Source organism: Mirounga leonina, unplaced genomic scaffold, assembly GCF_011800145.1.
Source record: "Mirounga leonina isolate KUSES-001 unplaced genomic scaffold, KU_Mleo_1.0 Mir_93, whole genome shotgun sequence".
Classification (NCBI taxonomy): Eukaryota; Metazoa; Chordata; class Mammalia; order Carnivora; family Phocidae; genus Mirounga; species Mirounga leonina.
In genome coordinates, this window is record NW_023270854.1 from 48,686,401 (window position 1) to 48,706,789 (window position 20,389).

Consider the following 20,389-nt stretch of genomic DNA (forward strand, 5'->3'; position numbering starts at 1 on the left):
TTAGCTTATGGTTTCACAAATAATCTATGAAGCATCAACTTACGATCTAGATTAACACATATATACACGTGTATGTATATCTTTAATAAATGGAACAGCCAATCGGTGCGAAGAAAAAAAAAATCCCACCAACTTGAAAGATGTTCAAAAGTGAAAAGATCTTATAGATTTTAGAGCAGAAAGAAAATAGACTATGTCTTAAGTAGATAAGGTGGTTTCTACTACTTTTTATAAAGTGTCTAGCATCTAACTATGCTCATAACAGCTTCGCAGCAGGAGTTACTCTAGGAAATAAACTGATGTTTCTGATAATGCTTTAGGGAACAAAGAGTAAGAGGTGTTAAGTAATACATACACTTTATTTTAAAATAGGTACTTCTTTTGCTAAACACAAAATGGGAAAAAAATCTAATAGGCAAGAAATAATGTCATAGGGTTTGATTAATGATTTGTTGGTGTCTAGATAAAACAGCCTTTAGAAATAAATATGCCCACAATTATTCGAATAAAATGTATATAATTTGTAAAATGGGAAGCACTCTAACCTTATTGCCCAGGTTGTTGTTTTTTTTTTTATCATATGTTTGTATACCAAAGGGAAATCAATGGATCTATTTAGCTGTTTACAAATTTGAGAGACTTTTTTTTTGTCTTAGAAAATCAATCTATCCAGGGTGGCTCACTGGGTTAAACATCTGACTCTTGATTTCCGCTCAGGTCTTGATCTCAGGGCCATGAGTTCAAGCCCTGCCTTGGGCTGGGTGTGGAGCCTACTTCAGAAAAAAAAAATCTATCAAAAATATTTGTTTAAATTTTAGAAGAAAGGTACCTACAAAAATTCAGTTTTCCATACATTGTCATGTCAAAGTGAATATAATAACACTTTGATTTAGAGTAAACAATTCTGGGAACAGGAATCATTTTACTTATATAATTTTGCATTGGACTCATGATGTCCCTGACACTGAGGTTCTCCCTGAATGGATTTTATCTCCCAGAAACCATCCATTGGTCATGGTTCCATAAATAATGAGGTCGTTATAATGATGGTATAAGGGATATTATGTTTTACTCTACAAAAAGATTTATTTTTAAAAGATTATTAAAGAAATCTTGCTTTTACTCTTGACCAATCAGAGCTAGCCAAACCACTACAACATGCTTTTCTATTCTGATGAATGATGGCCACAGTTCTTCAATGGACTGACCATGCCCTCAGGATGATTTCACTGCAGAGCATTTAAAACAACACAAAAGACGGGGTGGGCACTGAGTTCAAGGACAATATGGGGCTCATGGCCAAGGAAATTTGATGAAACTTCACAGGCCTTCTGGAGGAACCGATTTATTTAGATTTAAGCCTGGTATCCTTCCAGAATGCTTGTCATCACTTGTAAGTCAATTACAACACATAGCAGGATAATTAGAGGGAAAATAAGGCCATCCAATGAAAGAAGAGGCAGAGGATGTTACCCAAGACTACAGATAAAAGGCACATCTACCCACCCATGCCATCCTGATAGTGGTAAGGGAGGTTGGTAACTTAGAGATAAACATGAAGGGGTGCCTGGGTGGCTCAGTTGGTTAGGTGTCTGACTCTTGATTTTGGCTCAGCTCATGATCTCAGGGTTGTGGGATCAAGCCCCAGGTCAAATTCAGCACTCAGTGAGGAGTCTGCTTGAGGATTCTCTCTCTCCCTCTTCTTCTGCCCCTCACCTTGCTCCCGTTCTCTCTCTCTCAAATAAGTAAATCGTAAAAAGAAAGGAAGGAAGGAAGAAAGAAAGAAAAAGAAAAAGAAAACATGTGAAGCAGAAACCATCTGGCAAGTGGCAGTCTTGCTTAGGATGTGACCATTTCAATGGGATTTTGTATTTTTACTTCCACACAAAGAGTATACACAGGATGGATTGATGTGATCCAGTGGTTTTGACAATATGGAAATCTCTTTTGTGTGGTCAGTGCCTGGCAGCTACTCATACAAATTGAGATATAATTGTTCTGAGAATTACTTGGACCCCCCTTCATGTATGGCATGTTCTCAGGGCTCACAGAACCACTGCTGTCTAAAGGCCCTGAAGGTGATTCTGATGTGCTAGCAGCCAGTTAGGACTCTTGATCTTGGGGTTGTGGGTTCAAGCCCCACTCGGGGTATAGAGATTACTTAAGAAAAAGTTAAAAAAAAAAGAACCTCAAGTCTTGATTGTGGTTTTCAACCTATGGCCCAGAGGGGTGAATTATTTAGGACCAGCTGATTTATACTGACTTAGTGACTGGCACTTTTGAAGACTCTCAACGAATGACCTCAACTATAGGTAGCTACACTTGATCAGTGTCATGGAGACCCAGAGAAGATTCTGCAGCCTCACATCCTCTTCAACCATCTCCTGCAGATTATTTGCCTTTCCAGATTCTTCAATCATTAGTATCATTCAAATTGTCTCAAGACATACGTCTCAATGAATTATACTGTAAGAAGAGTTTCAGGACTCTCATTTGTTATTCATCCTAGAAATCTTACAGTTATGTGGTCTATAACTATAAAATTGTGAACATTATATTACATATAAAATATAAATGTTTCAACTTCCACTAAATATAGGGTTTCTATTTTTAGACAGATTTATTTGTTCCAGTTGCTTATCAATCTAATGTATTTTGTTTGCATTTTGGGATTATCCCATTTAGGTTAAGCTAATAGAATACAATAAAAAGGTTTATGTTTGCAAAATGCTTTATGAACAGTGAATAACATTCTCAAATTAGAGCTGAGATCATACAGTCCAACTCTCTCATTTTGCAGGTGGGAAACTGCAACCCAGGGTGAAAATGAGAATTGCCCAAGACTATGTGCTTTCTTTTCATAAAATTTGTGCCAAAATAGATTTTTCTTTTCTTTTTTTAAAAAAGATTTTATTGGGGTGCCTGGGTGGCTCAGTCATTGGGCGTCTGCCTTCGGCTCAGGTCATGATCTCAGCATCCTGGGATCGAGCCCCGCATCGGGCTCCCTGCTTCACGGGAAGCCTGCTTCTCCCTCTCCCTCTCCCTCTCCCTCTGCTTGTGTTCCTTCTCTCTGTCTCTCTGTCAAATAAATAAAAATTTTTTAAAAATCTTTAAAAAAGATTTTATTTATTTATTTGTCAGAGACAGAGAGAGCGAGCATGAGCAGGGGGAGCGGCAGGCAGGCAGAGGGAGAGGGAGAAGCAGGCTCCCCGCTGAGCAAGGAGCCCAATGTGGGACTCAATCCCAGGACCCCAGGATCATGACCTGAGCTGAAGGCAGACACTTAACTGAGCCACCCAGGCGTCCCAAACTAGATTTTTCTTAACCCAATTTAGCTCAGTATTTAGTGTGCAGGGTACAGATACCATGCTGGTCTAGCTCAGACATCCACTACTTAGCTTGGTATCATACCTATATATATGCAGTTATTTTATTATATGCTTCCTAATGGCTAGGACACATTAGATTATAAAAGTCCCCAGAAAAACCTGAGCAGGGCATAAAGTAGGGAGTTAGGTGAGTTGATTTAGGAATTCTGCCTGTCCCCTCCATGCCTACCAGGAGGGGTTAAGGGCAAGCAGTCCCACTGGCCATGCGAGGGGGTTGACCCGTGCTCATGCACTAATCCCTCTGCAGTAGGCTTGGAGAAGTCAGACCAGCAAGCCTCAGAGCTGGGCGTCAAAGCGAGTTCAATGAAACAACAAAGGGTTGAAGAATCCACATGCAAGAGGGTGGGGAATAGCTCTATATGAGTTCTAAAGATAAAACAGAATACTTTACCTACTGACTCTAGACCTGAGCTGACAGGCTAGGTAGACAGAAAAGAATTAATGAATTGATGTCACTTAAAGGCGAACCCACAGAGGTCTGAGAGAACAACTTACCTTTCTTTCTGAGAAAACAGATGGCCGTGGGCTAGATGCATCTTGAACAAGGTCAATAAACATGGGGTCAAATTGGGTCATCTCATTTTTGCACCTGCAGTTGGAAGGCATGGAAGACCAACTGCACGCACATGCTAAAAAGGGGGCTCGACAGAATCTTAATAAACCGGCTCCAATTAGGGAAGTGTACATGTCCCTTGGTTTAGCCTTAACACTGTCACGAAGATCAAATCAACACATGTGCAAAACTCTACTAAACTCAGGCCTCCGAGCCACCTAGGTGGGGTTCCTAGAAAACAGAAACAGATGATATTTCAAAGGAGAGCTGTCCGACCATTGCTAACCTTTAATCGCGCCACAAAGTGCGTTGCGACACTGAGTTCAGAGGCGGGGTTCCCGAGGATGATCTCAAAGCGGTACTGCAGCCCCAGCTTGTCGCGCACCTCCTGCAGCCGCTCCTTGGCTAACATTGCCAACTGCACGGAGGGCACCCTGATAATGAGCATGTGTCCCCTCCCACTTCTCGTCTTTCCTGGGGAGCTGATGAGGTCATCCATAATGCTGAGTGTTTCCGGTGTGCTGTGGTCTCGGAGGGCCGCCATGGTGGTGAGAGCCATCAGAGCCTCTGAGTACTGCTGGATGAGAAGGTAGCAGCGGACGACCATGCTGTGCAGCCTGGGGTACCTTCAACAGAACACAGGGAGCTAGAACTTGGGCAGCAGGACCAGCTGGCACGGTAAGGTCTCTGTGGGAGGAATGCAGACCCAGCATGGTGGGAAGGGGTTACCGACCAGTGGTGGGCTGGAGCCCTAGGTATGACCTTGGAGCCTACATCGCTAGAAGGAGAAGTGGAGCCTTCAACGCCTGTGAGTCAGAAACTGTTGGGGTACGTACAGCAAGTTAAAGAGGTTTAGGGATGGTCTAGCGACCCTAGCTTCTCTGAGTGTGGTCTGTGGTCCAGTAGCAGCACCACTTGGGAGCCTGTTAGAAATGCCAAACTCCCCCACCCCAGATACCTGAATCAGAACTCACAGCCTGACAAGACCCCCCAGGTGATTTGTATGCACATTAACTTCTGAGAAGCACTGATCTAGTCAGGTTATTTGTTGACAGAGTCATAATGGATCATCCCTGGATCCTAACCTCTTACTGGTGGCACTGAGTTAGAATGGTGGTGTTGTCAGCTTATTTCTCTGATATTTAAAACCACAGTAAAGAAAATTGAGACATTAGTATCATGTTTGCAAAGTATCAGACAGAAAAATAATAATTATTATTACTATTAATTACTAATTTGATGGTAGCCCCACAGATAGCAACTGTATCTTCCCATAAAATGTGCCTTGGTGCCAGAGAAAACTTGGAGCTGACTGGAGAAATAGCACCCCCTAGTGGTGTAGCCTCCTAACACCCGAGCCCTGCTTAGTCCAGGGAGCCTGGCAAATAGGGGTGTCCTTCCCTCATCCCAACACCCATTGGTACTCCACCCCCACCCTGCCTGGACTGCCAAGTAAGAGGATCACTTTGTTCAAATTGGCACTTTTTACAGCTACAGAGCAGGCAGAAAATTTGTTTATGAATTATTTATGAGTTACTCCTCAGAAAGCCAGGCCTGCTGGCAAAGTGAGTACAAATGGGCAAAGAGGACCCCTTTGCAGACACAAGGAGGTGCTGGTCAAGAAAAGAGGGGCTGGCAAAATGAGGATGAGCCTGTGAACTTTCTTTCTGGTTGCCAGCTGGTAGCACAGGCAGCCGCCTAGCAGCTGGGTAGGCCATGGGGTGGTTCGCCTTTGTTCCACTTTATAATTCTATTTAAAGTAAAACAAGTGGTCTGCCAGCCTTGCACAGAGAAGCCCAGGGTCAAATAACAGTTGGGGTCATCAAATGAATAGCATGGTTTTGAAGTACTTCAGAGTTGGAAAGGACTGTGGATGCTCTGGTTTTGACCACTCCCGCTCCTACCAGAAGGAGAGTGAGTTAAGTGGCTGAGAGAAACCTGGCTACCTGCCCAAGATCATGCAACTGGTCAGGGACAGAGCTGGGTCTGGACTCATTCAGTTCTCTGATAATGTCTCCTTGCATTGCAAGGATTTAGTAGGTTGGGGAAAAGTGAAGAAATCCTTCAGTTCACTCAATCCTGGGCCAGGTTCTTCAAACGCTCAGTAAATCACAGCTATAACTAGCTTGAGTGACTGGGCTGGAAGAAGTGAGCACACAAGATCCTTGTTTAAAGCGTTAATGTTTTTTGATGGGTCAGGTAGGTAAGCCAAAGTTAGAACACATGGTAACTTTGATCTACAGGCATTTAGATCTCACACTCTGAAAGAAGTATGAATTTAGAAGGCAACAGTCTTCACAACCTGTTCTGTTTGCACTGAACTGTAATTGTTTGTTGTAAGTATTACCAAAGTTGTAAGAGAAGTTAACAGGATTGACTCTGAATGATGCTATCAGAAGGGAGGGAACGTTCCAAGCTGGTGGATGCAGCAGGTGGGTGGGAAACACTTAAAAGGGAGACTCATGGGGTGATTTTGGAAACGTTAAGATCACATGTGCTGTGGAAGGATTAATGTCACAGTGTCCGTTAAGTCTTCTTAAATCCAACAGCTGCAAAAATATAAAATCCTACTCTGAGGCTTCTCCTTTTGTTGGTGCAGCATAATAACTCACTGGTAGGATACAGCCACCCATCCGCATTTTTATTTCTCTTTCTTTTTTCTTAGCAAAGTTATAGAACAGATTGTTAAATAGGTGGTTCATGGTTAATTGGAGCCAATTTGAAGAACAAGAGCTACTAAAAATTAGAATGTGCCTCATCAAAAAGAGTCCACCTGCCCCCATCACTGGAAGGTCAGACAGACTATTGCAGCCGAGAGCAGGGAGGGCCCTCTACCAGGTTACGTAAATTCCAATGCCTCTGTGACGCTTTGAGTCTATGCTTCAAGATCAAAGAGAAAAAACAGGAAAACCCTTTACTCTCTTGGAGTTTGACCAGAACTTGGAGAATAAAAAGAAAGCAGAGGAGACAGAAAAGTTATGATCTTTATCTTCCAAGGTCAGGCACTGGAGGAGGCACATTAGGAAGGAACTGAACTCACTTCAGTGATCTAATCACTCCTAATTTTCTCCAGTCTACACTCCAAATCTCTCATAGTAAAGTTCAGTTTTTACTGAGTCATCTAAGGGTACTTGCCTGTGGTGGATAGAGGGGAAAAGAGAAAAAGAAGTGTAGGGCATATGGTGGGGGAGGCCACCCCTCAGAGAAAGGGTCTTTAATCAGCAAATTCCTCTGTCCATCTAATCCCCTGGTGGTAGCAGTAAAGCATGCTTGGGAGATGATTCAGAGCATGGCAGGTGGTTCTAAGTCCCACTCTGGGTCGCTAGTTTCCTTTGTTAGTCTTGGATGATCACAGAAAACCTCTATGAGTAAAAGGTCATCTTAGGAGAGGCTATTCTTATTCTGCCTTTGCATGTCATCTGCACAGCTGGAGCTCCACAGAACTCCCTGTGACAGTGACTCAAGAGACTTTTGGCTATTTTAGACACACAAGTACAGCTAAAGTAAAAGCTGAAGGTCCTTACTTACCTTTCCAAGAGCGTGTTCACCATTTTTTCAAAAGTCTCATCACATCTCAGAAGGGGGCTTGTGATGCCCCACTGTAGAGACTTACTGTATTCATTCAAGCCAAAATACAGCTTCTCCTGGCAGCTCATGTCCTCCTGATTCAAAACAGAGCCAAACCCAGTGAGGAGAGGATACAATGTGTCTTATTTTCTAGGAGTGGGGGAAAATCCCTGCAATATGTTATTTGTGAGAAGGTGAAAAAGTTGTGAATAAACAAGTGGTACTACATCAAACTAAAAAGTTTCTGCACAGCAAAAGAAGCCTCAACAAAATGAAAAGACAACCTATAGTACAGGGGAAATATTTGCAAATCATATATCTGATAAGGGGTTGATATCCAAAATGTATTTTTTAAAAACTCACATAACTCAACAGCAAAAAATCCAAACAATCAAAAACAGATTGAGGAACTGAACAGACATTTTTCTAAAGAAGACATACAAATGGCCACCAGGTACATGGACATGTACTCAAGAACGCTAATCATCAGGGAAATGCAAATCAGAATAAGGATCTAATGTACAAGATGGTGACTATTATAATGGGATATCACCCAAACACCTGTTAAATTTTTTTTAAAGTAATATCTAGGCCCTATGTGAACTTGAATTTACGACCCCAAGATCAGGAGTCACATGCTCCAATGACTGAGCCAGCCACCGACCTCACACCTGTTAGAATGGCTGCTCTCGAAAGGAAAAAAGATAACAAATGTTGGCAAGGATGTGGAGAGAAGTGAGCCCTCATGCTTTGTTGGTGGGAGAGTAAATTGGTACAGCCACTGTGGGAAACAATATGGAGGTCCCTCAAAAAAATTAAAAATTAATCCAGTAATTCCACTTCTGGGTATTTATCCAAAGGAAATGCAAATAGGATATAGAAGAGATAAATGCACTCCCATGTTCATTGAGCATTAGTCACAATAGCCAGGAAATGGAAGCAACCAAGTGTCTGTCAACGGACGAACAGATAAAGAAGATGTAGTATGTATATGTATATGTCCACACAATGGAATATTATTCAGCCACGAGAAAGAAGGAAATCCTGCCATTTGTGACAATGTAGATGGACCTTGAGGACATTATGCTAAGTGAAATCAGTTAGAGAGAGAAAGACAAATACTGCATGGTTTCACTCATATGAGGAATCTTAAAAAAAAAAAAATCGTCAAACTCATAGAAGCAGAAAGTAGAATAGTGGTTGCCAGGAGTGGGGGGTGGGGGAAATAGGGGATGGGGATTAAGGAGGGCACTAGTGGTGATGAGGACAGGGTGATGTATGAAAGCATTAAATCACTATATTGGACACCTGAAACTAATATAACACTGTAGGTTAACTAACTGGAATGAAAATAAAAACTTAAAAAAACATAAAAAGATGAGGCTTGGCCATTTGCAACAACATTGATGGAACTAGAGGGTATAAGGCTAAGTGAGATAAGTCACACAGAGAAAGACAAATGCCATATGATTTCACACATGTGGAATCTAAAAAACAAAATAAATGAACAAACAAACAGACAAAAAACAGACTGTTAAATATAGAGAGCAAAAATAAATATATCAAGTAAGCAAGCAAACTGGTGGTTGTCAGAGGGGAGGGGAATGGAAGGGTGGGTGAAGTAGATTAAAGGGATTAAGCGATACAAACTTCCAGTTACAAAATAAGTAAGTCACAGAGATGAAAAGTACAGCATAGGGAATATAGTCAATAATCTTGTAATAAGGTTGCTTGGTAATAGACGGTCACTACACATGGTGAACAGTGAGTAATTTTTGAATTGTTGAATCATGATGTTGTACATCTGAAACTAACATAACACTGTATGTTAATTATACTTCAATTAAAAATACATAAAATAACTATTAAAATAAATGTCATAATTTAATGTCAATTATACCTCAATGAAGCTGAAAAAAATTTTGTTTCATTATATAACCTGGTATCTACAGTTATCTCTGGGGCAAAACCAAAATTTCTTTTCCCTTCAAATGAACTTTAATATGTGGTTAATGTTGACATGTTTTATTTGTTGTTGTTGTTGTTGTTGTTGTTTAGAGAGGGAGGGCAGGAGGGGCAGAGGGAGAGAGAATCTTAAGCAGACTCCACATCCAGCACAGAGCCTGACATGGGGCTCGATCTCACAACACTGAAATCATGACCTGAGCTGAAATCAAGAGTTAGATGCTTAACTGAGCCACCCAAGCACCCCATGTTGACGTGCTTTCTTAAGGCAGATGGTAACTACACAGATGGTTTGTTTTCTCTTTGCTTTGTTCAGGCATCTTCTGAGGAATAACATTTTTAGGCTGGTACAGTCACTGGTCAGACTTTTCCCTCATAGAGCAGCTCTCTATACTGATACTTATCTATAGAACTCTCTGGAGATCAACAAACTCAAAAACTCTTATTACAAAAAACTTCTCTGACATCATCTAATGATGGTAATTCAGAAAAGCTTATTCTTTTATAAAAAATATTTATTTAGAAATGGAATCTATACTTTTCTGCCTTCATAAGCAGAATTCACTGTATTTAAACTCCCTTTTTTTTTTTTAATTTTTATTTATTTATTTGAGACAGAGAGAATGAGAGACAGAGAGCATGAGAGGGAGGAGGGTCAGAGGGAGAAGCAGTCTCCCTGCCGAGCAGGGAGCCCGACGCGGAACTCGATCCCGGGACTCCAGGATCATGACCTGAGCCGAAGGCAGTCGCTCAACCAACTGAGCCACCCAGGCGCCCCATCCCTTTTTTTTTTTTTTAAAGATTTTATTTATTTGACAGAGACACAGTGAGAGAGGGAATGCAAGCAGGGAGAGTGGGAGAGGGAGAAGCAGGCTTCCCGCCAAGCAGGGAGCCCGATGCAGAGCTGGATCCCAGGGCCCTGAGACCATGACCTGAGCCGAAGGCAGACGCTTAACGACTGAGCCACCCAGGCGCCCCATCCTCCTTCTTGATGACTCAGTCATTATATGACATGAATATTTTGGGATGTGACACAAAATTTCCCTGAGAGGATCCTGCGATGTGTGACAAGCTGTCTTTAAATATAAATAGCCCCCAGAATATTAAGTAAGCTTTCTGAGTTCATCAAAAAAAAGCATTTGCTTTTTTTTTTTAAAGTTTTCTTTCCTCTTTTCTACTTTAATTTTTCCCAGTCATTTCTCCTAGCTGTCATGTGTCCTATGTGTTTTAGTCTTACTTTTATTTGTTATATTATGTATTGACATTTTTCTTTAAACACTCTCCAACTCATTTCATAAAGGTAATACAATAGCTTAAAACATAAGTTAAAAATAAAGTAAGCAATCAGAGGAAGAAGAAGCAAGGGTAAGACAAATAAGATTGGGCCAGGGATGAAGCTAGTGCTCTCAAAAATGCACACAAGAAGGTTTTGCACATTTTGTTTCTGAGCTTTTTTAGTAACTCAGAAAAACAGATAAGCAACTGTGTGATTTATAAGGTCCATAAGACAGAAGATAAAGCATTTATTTAATTGGCAGCTTTTCATTTTTTTGTGCCCCGCCCCCCCCGCAACCAGTTATTCCTGCTTGTTCTAACAGGATCTTTTTTGAGAGTAAATACGCTAGAGGACCACAGTATATCCTGTAAACAGTGGAGCCTTAGAGGGTACAGCGAGGGGCATCTATTTTGGAGGCTTGGAAGCCTTTTTTTGTTTGTTTGCTCCCTTCCTTCTGGATAATTGTGTCAAGTAAGTCATTTCAGGATGAAAAAAAGTCATTCATCTGGGTTTCTCTCCTTATGTGGATTACCGGTACAGAGAGAGTGGAAAGGCTTTCTCATCCTGTCCTGTTTCTTTGGGAAAATACAAAATCCTCCTCCAAGCCCGCTGTTTTTCCTGATGTAGCATTTTCACTCACTGGGTAGGATGCATCCACCTGTCCTCATTTTAATTTCTCTCTCTTAGCAAAGTTACGGGGTGGGTTATTGAACAGATGGCCTGTACTGGAGGCCAGTATTTTTTGGCGTCAGTACTTTTTTTAGTAATCTATAAAGACTTTATAGATTAAGAACTAGATATACTAAAAATAAGAATTAAATGTGAATACTTAACCCAATTTGTTAGGTTTGCATTAAACTGTAACTGTAGTTTTCTAAGTATTATAAACCTTGTAATAGATGTCAATGGGACCCCCTTTAAAATGTGTTTTACAAAGCTCTGAATGATGTTACTTGAAAGAAACATGGTGTCCCAAGAATCACAAATCATACTGAATCATTATGTCTTTTGGGAAAATGTCCCTTCTCCTACAAAACAAAACAACAACAACAACAACAAAATCTCCCTCCTCCCAAAGTCCGACCCTCCCAGTGACCCTCACCTGCAGCTCTCCCTGTCCTCTCGCTTCTGTCCTTGCTTCTCGCCAGCCAAATGCTCTGCTCCCTGGAAGGTCACCAAAGACTCCTGAGGCCAAATCCAAAGGCCTGTACCTATCAGTCTTTGGCCACCACCCTCTTGGCAGTTCTCTTCTTTACCTTCCTCAACCATTTTATCCACACCAGCTGCTTCTATAATCTTTGTTCTTGACAAAATATTCCAAATCTACATCATAAAGCCCCAGCAGAAACTCCAAATTTGCATTTGCATCGGTGCACTCTCCTCAGCCTTAACTCATTCAAAATCCACCTCCTCTGCCCTCCACGGATCACTCTTCCTCTTGGGCCTCAAAGATATCTCGGACTGTTCTCTTTTCCCCAGTAAAGAAATCCTAGAAAATTCACCATTTCTCCCCTACTATTTCTGGCTAGGACCATGATTTATGTATTTGTTAATTTGAACCTGAATTATCAGAAAAGCCAGATGACTGATCTCCCCATGTTTAATCACTTCGACTTAACCTCTATCATGAATGAACTGCTTTAAAAGGCAGCCTCTCAGTATCTCCTAGAGCTGAACATATGCGTTCATTCCCACATATACACCCAACAAAAATACCTACCTGGGTCTACTAAAAGGCATGTGCTAGAATGTATATAGCAGCAGTGTTTGAAATAAATGAATGGGATGGATAAGTGAATTGTGGTGGTCACCCAGTGTAATCTATATACAGCAATATGAATGTTTTATGACTCATGCAAAATAGAGAAGAATCTCACAAGCAATGCTGAGCAAAAGAAGCTACATACAAAAGAGTGCATACTGCATGATTCCATTTATATCAAGTTCAAAACTGGGCAAACCAAACCTATGGGGTAAGAGGCCAGAAGAGTGTTACCCTTTGGTGGGCAGTGCCTGTTTTCTGGGGTAGTGGTAATGTTCTATTTCTTCATTTGGGTGCTGGTTCTACGGGTGCTTTCAGTTTGTGAAAATTCATTAAGTTGTACGTTTACCATGTTAGTATAAAAATAAAATATGTATATTCTGATAATATAATTGACTCTTGAACAACAAGTTTGAACTGCATGGGCCCAACTTACATAAGGGGTTTTTGAGGGTTTTTTTTTTGCTTTTATTTTTTGCTTTTTTGTGCAAATAGCTTTATTGTTTTCACTTGGTGTAGGGCTTGGGGGAGGGCTCCAGGGTGGTTAAAAAGCTGCCTAGTGGCTGCAGGGAGAGGCTCAGGCAGAAGCCCTGACACCCAGGGGGATGCAGATGGGCCATTGGGCTCCAGAAGCTCCTAGTTATCTTGCTTGAAAGTGAGCCTTTGGAAGAGATACTCACCCAGCTCAGCCTTGGGGGCCAGCCAGCCTGCAGAGGTTAGTCAGGTAGTCGCCCAACTTCTCGATGAGTTTCACCTCCTCATCTAGGAAGTGGTTTTCCAGGAAGCCACAGAGATGGGGGTTTGTGTGGGCAGAACCCAGAGCAGGCAGATCCAGAAGACCCTGGTTCAGATTCTTCTCCAGGACCATGGGTTTACCCTACTCATCTTGAGAGGGCTTCCACATGTCCCGAAGAGTGAATGGCTGCCGGGCCGATCTTGTATCTTCAAGAGACTCGGCACTCCAGAGCCACATGGCTGACGTTGGAACAGAAGCCCAGGGAGAGGTAGGCATTGGAGTCTTGCGGATGCATGTTGGCCAGGCAGGTGAGGGCGGCCTCCACCGTGATGGGGTCTTTCTGATGAATCCGGGAACTCATGGCTGATTGGCAATAAGGACTTAAGCTCAAAAACTGGTGATGGCTAGTCCTGAAGCCAGAGGATGGCTGAGATGGTTCTGAGGTTGCAACTGGAAAAGAGATTGGAGGGTGTCTGGAGGCTGGAAGAAGGGGCATCCCTGGGTCTGTTCCGTCCAAACACTGTTGAAGCAAGAGACAGATCTGCAGGACCATCAGTCGCTCTGCCTATATGTAGATTTTTTACAGTACAGTACTGTAAATGTATTTTCTTTTCCTTATGATTTCCTTAACTCTTTCTTTTCTCTAGCTTACTTTATTGTAAGAATACAGTATATAATTATATAATATACAAAATAGATGTTAATTGACTGTTTATGTTATTGGTAAGGCTTCCAGCCAACAGTAGGCTATTAGTAGATAAGTTTTGGGGGAGTCAAAGTTATATGCGAATTTTCAGCTGCACAGGGGTGGGTACTTCTGACCGCTGTGTTGTTCAAGGCTCAACTGCATTTTTAATAATACTATGCCCTTATCAAAAAATTGTTAATGTCCATGTAATAAGTGTAAACTTTGTCAGCCTGGCACTGCAAGCCTCTATCTGTATATTTCCAGGTTTCTTTTCATCCCCTTAGTGTTCTCTGAAAAATCCCCATGTTTCCTCCTCTGTGGTGCTGCCCAAGCTGTTTGCTGCCAGAAGTGCCCGTGCCCAGTCCTTCCACTCTTGCAATGCCATCTGCCGTGCTCTCTCCATGTCACTTTTCCTAGTGCTCTCAGATGGGTGGGACTTCTCCCTCCTTTCAACCCCCAGAGCATTTTGATTTTTTAAAGTTGTCTTATTCTACTCCGTTGTTTTTGTTTTTGCAAATAAAAATTGTATATATTCAAGGTGTACAACTTGATTTTTTTTTTAATTGAGATGTAATTGACATGTAGCATCGCATTAGTTAACAGGTGTACAACATAATGATTCTATTTATGCATAGAGATACCTTGGAGATTTGAGGGTTTGGTTCCAGACCACTACAATACAGCAGGTCGTCAATAAAATGAGTCAAATGAATTGTTTTGTTTCCCAATACATTCAAAAGTTATGTGATTAAGTGTGCAATAGCATTATGTCTAAAAAAACAATGTACATACCTTAATTAAAAGATACTTTATTGCTTAAAAATACTAACCATCATCTGAACTTTCAGCAAACCATAATCTTTTTGCTGGTGGAGGATCTTGTCTTGATGTTGATGGCTGCTGACTGATCAGGGCAGTGGCTGTTGAAGGCAGGGGTGGCTGTGGCAATCTCTTAAAATAAGACAACAATGAAGTTTGCCACATCAATGGACTCTTCTTTTCATGAATGATTTCTCTGTGGCATGTGATACTGTTTGATAGCATTTTACCCACAGAACTTCTTTCAAAATTAGAGTCAATCCTCTCAAACCCTGCCACTTCTTTCCCAACTAAGTTCATGTAATATTCTAAATCCTTCGTTATCATTTCAACAATCTTCACAGCATCTTCACCAGAAGTAGATTCCATCTCAAGAAACCACTTTCTGTGCTCATCCATAAGAAGCAACTCCTCATCCGTTACAGTTTTATCATGAGCTTGCAGCAATGCAGTCCCATCTTCAGGCTCCACTCCTAATTCTAGGTCTCTTGTTATTTCCACCACATCTGTAGGCACTTCCTCCCCTGAAGTCTTAAACCCTTCAAAGTCATCCATAACTTTGGAATCAACTTCTTCCAAACTCCTGCTAATATTGACATTTTGACCTCTTCCGATGAATCATGAACGTCTCAATCACCTGAAATGGTGAATTCCTTCCAGAAGGTTTTCAACTAACTTTGCCCAGATCCATCAGAGGAATCACTATCTATTGCTACAATAGCCTTATGAAATGTATTTTCTTAAATCACAGGACTTGAAAATTGAAGTTACTCCTTGATCCGTGGGCTACAGAATGGGTGTTGTGTTAGCAGGCATGAAAACCACATTCACCTCATTGTACATCTCCATCAGAGCTCTTGGATGACCAAGTGCATTGTCAATACTATTTAGTTCACATTCTTACATGGATGTGGCATTGTGCCACAATGCTAAATCTACTAATGTGTTTACAATAGTAACATCAAAGATCAATGATCATAGATCACCATAATAATAATGAAAAAGTTTGAAATATTGTGAGAATTACCAAAATGTGACACAGAGACATGAAGTGAGCAATGCTATTGGAAAAATGGTGCCAACAGACTTGCTTGACACAGGGTTGCCATAAATCTTCAGTTTGTAAAAAATGAAATATCTGCAAAGTGCAATAAAAACACAATAAAATGAGGTATGCCTACATACATATTGCAAAATGATCACCAGAGTAAGTCCCTCAGCCCATATATTATAATTTTTTTTCTGGTGATGTGAACTTGTAAGATCTACTCTCTTAGCAACTTTCAAATATGCCATACAATATTAACTATAATCACCATGCTGTACATGACATCCCCAGGACTTATTAATTTTATAACTGGAAGTTTGTACCTTTTGATCCCATTCATCCATTTCACCCATCCCACTCCTGCCTTGGTAACCACCAAACTGTTTTCTCTATGTATATGTTATTCTACTTTCATTAACAGTAACTTTAATTTGTACTTTGCTTTCTCCTTTAAACAGTCAGTTCTCTCTGTGTGTTCTTGGGAAGATCTAACAGTAGCCCACAAGTGCTCAGTATTTTTTGAATTGAATTACTCTGCTTTTCTCAATTTTTCCTTTTTGAGGACATTGGTCTCAGGATAACGAAAGGAGGCTAATGGTTAGGATTCTTCCTTAATGTGTAAGGGTGTTGTTATAAATTAGATTCAAAGTTTTTATCTTTTTTCTATGCTGATCTCAATTTCATAGTGATGATTTTTTTTAAAGATTTTATTTTTATTTATTTGACAGAGAGAGACAGTGAGAGAGGGAACACAAGCAGGGAGAGTGGGAGAGGGAGAAGCAGGCTTCCCGCCAAGCAGGGAGCCCGATGAGGGTCTCGATCCCAGGACCCTGGGATCATGACCTGAGCCGAAGGCAGATGCTTAACAACTGAGCCACTCAGGTGCCCCTCATAGTGATGATTTTTTTAAAAAAAACCTTAATTAGAGTATAATAACTCTCCACCCCTCAATTATTTTGATTAAATCCTGGGTATCAAATCTTTAATTCATAAATACTTCACTAGATGCCCCTGAAATAAGAACGCTTTAAAAAATATAACCATAGTACCATTATTATGCCTAAAAAAGTAACCATAATCATAGGAATGACTTTTTTAAAAAGATTTTATTTATTTATTTTAGAAAGAGAGAGAGTGAGCAGGAGTGGGTGGAGGGGCAGAGGGAGAGAGAGAGAGAGAGAGAATCTCAAGCAGACTCCATGCTGAGTGTGGAGCGTGATGTGGGGGCTCGATCTCACAACTCTGAGATCATGACGTGATTATCAAGAGGCAGATGCTCAACCAACTGAGCCATCCAGGCGCCTAGGAATGACTTCTAAGGAAAATTATCTTAAGCATATTTCCCTATTATTTCATGTCAGGAGAAGGTAAAGGGCAGAAGCTATGAGTCCTTCCTATCACTGGTGTGATCCCTTCTGGAAAAGACTACACCAACAAGGTAAATTAGGATGGTTCTCTTTCCCCCCAACAATATTTTGAAAGCTAACATTTAATAGGAAAACTGTTGGCTTAAAAAACAAATTTTCCTGGGTGGCTCAGTCGTTAAGCATCTACCTTCGGCTCAGGTCATGATCTCAGGGTCCTGGGATCGAGCCCCGCATCGGGCTCCCTGCTCGGTGGGAAGCCTGCTTCTTCCTCTCCCACTCCCCCTGCTTGTGTTCCCTCTCTCGCTGTGTCTCTGTCAAATAAATAAAAATCTTTAAAAAAACAAAAAATAAATTTTCCCTTCATAAGTTCTATTGGCAATCCCATTCCATGTCAGGGCAACTACTTGGGTGGCCTTCAGGTGCACCCTACACTTTAGAGGCAAAGGAATCGAGCTAGCCTCTTAATCTCACCTGTAATTTGACATCCAACTGATGAAGATGGCATAGAGAAGATACTAACAAAGTGAGAGCTCAAAGCAATCTCTATGTGCTAGCGAACACACTGAGACAGTTCTCACAAGGGAGGCATGGTTGATGCCAACATGATTCAGTGACCTGAGCTTGCTTGACTGCAAAGAGCAAACCAATACTCAAAAATAAGAGCTACAGGTCAGGGAAAACTTACGTACTTCATAACAGAATGAAATGCACCGGGTTGATAAATGAATAAATGTCATTCTTTTTTAAAAAAAGATTTTATTTATTTATTTGACAGACAGTGAGAGAGGGAACACAAGCAAGGGGAGCAGCAGAGGGAGGGGGAGAGGGAGGGGGAGAAGCAGGCTCCCCACCGAGCAGGGAGCCCAATGCGGGGCTAGATCCCAGGACCCCGGGATCATGACCTGAGCCGAAGGCAAACGCTTAACAACTGAGCCACCCAGGTGCCCCTAAATGTTATTCTTATGTAAGACATATCTGGCATCTTTTACTTAAACATGTTTATTTAAAAATATCCATTATGTTCAATATTTTTAAACAAAGAATCCATTACTTAATGGCTAATCTTCATTGTTTTTGATGAAACACATTTCTTTTCTTGGATAGTGTATTTATCATACACTGTATAGGTTATGGAAAATATTTTCCAGGTGTTAGGGGTTGGAGCCAAAAAAACATACAGTCCTGAATATGTACAACTTTGAGATGGCTGCTCTTAACACATTAAGTGCTACTACTAAGTAATTTCAAATAACAGTATCATAATCCCCTGTTTCTTTTTTTTTTTTTTAAGATTTTATTTATTTATTTGAGAGAGAGAATGAGACAGAGAGAGAGAGAGCATGAGAGGGGGGAGGGTCAGAGGGAGAAGCAGACTCCCTGCTGAGCAGTGAGTCCGATGGAGGACTCCATCCTGGGACTCCAGGATCATGACCTGAGCCGAAGGCAGTCGCTTAACCAACTGAGCCACCCAGGTGCCCCAATCCCCTGTTTCAACCAGAAGACTGAGAACTGATTACAAGAAAAAAATCCAGTTGCTGGGAGCACATGAGCATAACTTACAGTCATAGATCAGTAAGACTGAAACATGACAGAGGAGCCCTTCAAAAGGACAATAAAATTTCCACATTTCAGATTGATATTAATCATTTATTTTATTAAGATTTTATTTATTTATTTATTTGAGAGAGAGAGAGAGACAGAGATAGGGAGAGAGAGCATGAGGGGGAGGAGAGGGGAGAAGCAGCTCCCTGCCGAGCAGGGAGCCCCACGGGGGGGGGGGTGGGGCTCAATCCCAGGACCCTGGAATCGAGACCTGAGCCAAAGGCAGATGCTCAACCGACTGAGCCACCCAGGCGCCCCTGAAATTAATCATTTAAAGGCATAAAGACAGTCCAAGCTATTGGTGGCCATATAAGATAATATCACATTTTTTGGGGGAAAACTATATAGGATGGATAATTTTGTATATGCATGATAACCTAAAAAACAACATAATCAGATTTATATAGGACACTACTCACAATTTTTTAGTCTTATAATAATTATAATTATATGGAACCTTTGGCAGATAAAGCTTTATGTTAAATTTTTGAAGTCATGTGTTATTTTACAAAGCGATGACCATATTTTATTATAAGATTCTGCTCCCTGGGGAACTGAGAACATGACTGTGTATCAGAGAGCAGAACAGAGACTCACCATGTTGTCCAGCTGTATCCAGTGAACCTCATTGCTGGAGCTGATTCGAGACTGTTGGGTCTGTAGTGTGTACGGGAAGGAGCTAACCTGGAGCACCAGCAGATTGAAAGCTTCCAAGACTTCTCTGCAGTTAATGACTCTATCAGCCAATCCATGACTGGGTTCACCATGTGACAAAGAACCCGAAATGACACTGTGTAGAAATATTGAAAGTCACATTAATACCTCCTAATTTAAAGGATCAGATACAGAAGCAGACACCAAAATGGAGATAATGTTTTCATTTTTATTTTTCTAGTCCTTTTTAATTGGGAGCAGGATTAGAAGCAACCAACATTTAATTTGAAAGAGCAATAATTACACTCCTTCTTATCACTTTCAGACAGATCTCGAAGATTTTTTTTTTCCTGTTTCAGTCTGTCTCTGATATGCCTCAAAGTGTAACTCAGTTCTACATGCCAAGGATACCTAAATCTGTAGCTGAGATGGATCACTTTGGTCTGAAAGGTCATCTGAATGAGTTTCTCCATCAAAACATGATGCTTATAACTGTGCAACGACTGGTACCCCAGAGAGGCCCCCAAACTGTGAGGGATCCCCCCTGTGTTAATGTCACTCTCCTTCCTCCCTTGAGCATGTTATACTATGGGGAGGTTACACAGGGGCCACTTAACCCCTCCCTCCTCATGACCCAAATTTTTATACCTGAATCATTTTCAGTTCTGTTCAATTTGGATGTACCAGGTTGCTATGCAGCCTCAAAACCACATATATATTTTTTATTGTCAAAGAAATAATCTCAGTACCCTGGGGAATTAAATATAGAGTGATATACATCCTATATACATCCTCAGAGCTATTACCCCAAACTTTCAAAGATGAGGTATATCAGGTCACTGAGCTATTTTTGCTCATAGAACACAAGGAGTAACTGAAGAGCATCTGGGCAAAATTCTTTTCTATTTTTTTCTTCCTTCCTTCCTTCCTTCCTTCCTTCCTTCCTTCCTTCCTTCCTTCCTT

The 20,389-nt window shown here is 41.1% G+C and overlaps 1 protein-coding gene across 1 annotated transcript in view; it reads right to left on the reverse strand.

The window, feature by feature from the left end:
* Nucleotides 1-20,389, reverse strand: part of GREB1L (GREB1 like retinoic acid receptor coactivator) — a 269,620-nt gene that overhangs the window by 28,927 nt on the left and 220,304 nt on the right. The window contains exons 20-22 of the mRNA XM_034996030.1: nucleotides 19,370-19,562; nucleotides 7,471-7,604; nucleotides 4,229-4,568 (exon numbers count right to left, since the gene is read on the reverse strand). Of these exons, the coding sequence (XP_034851921.1) occupies nucleotides 4,229-4,568; nucleotides 7,471-7,604; nucleotides 19,370-19,562 (667 nt within the window). The remainder of the gene's footprint in view (nucleotides 1-4,228; nucleotides 4,569-7,470; nucleotides 7,605-19,369; nucleotides 19,563-20,389) is intronic.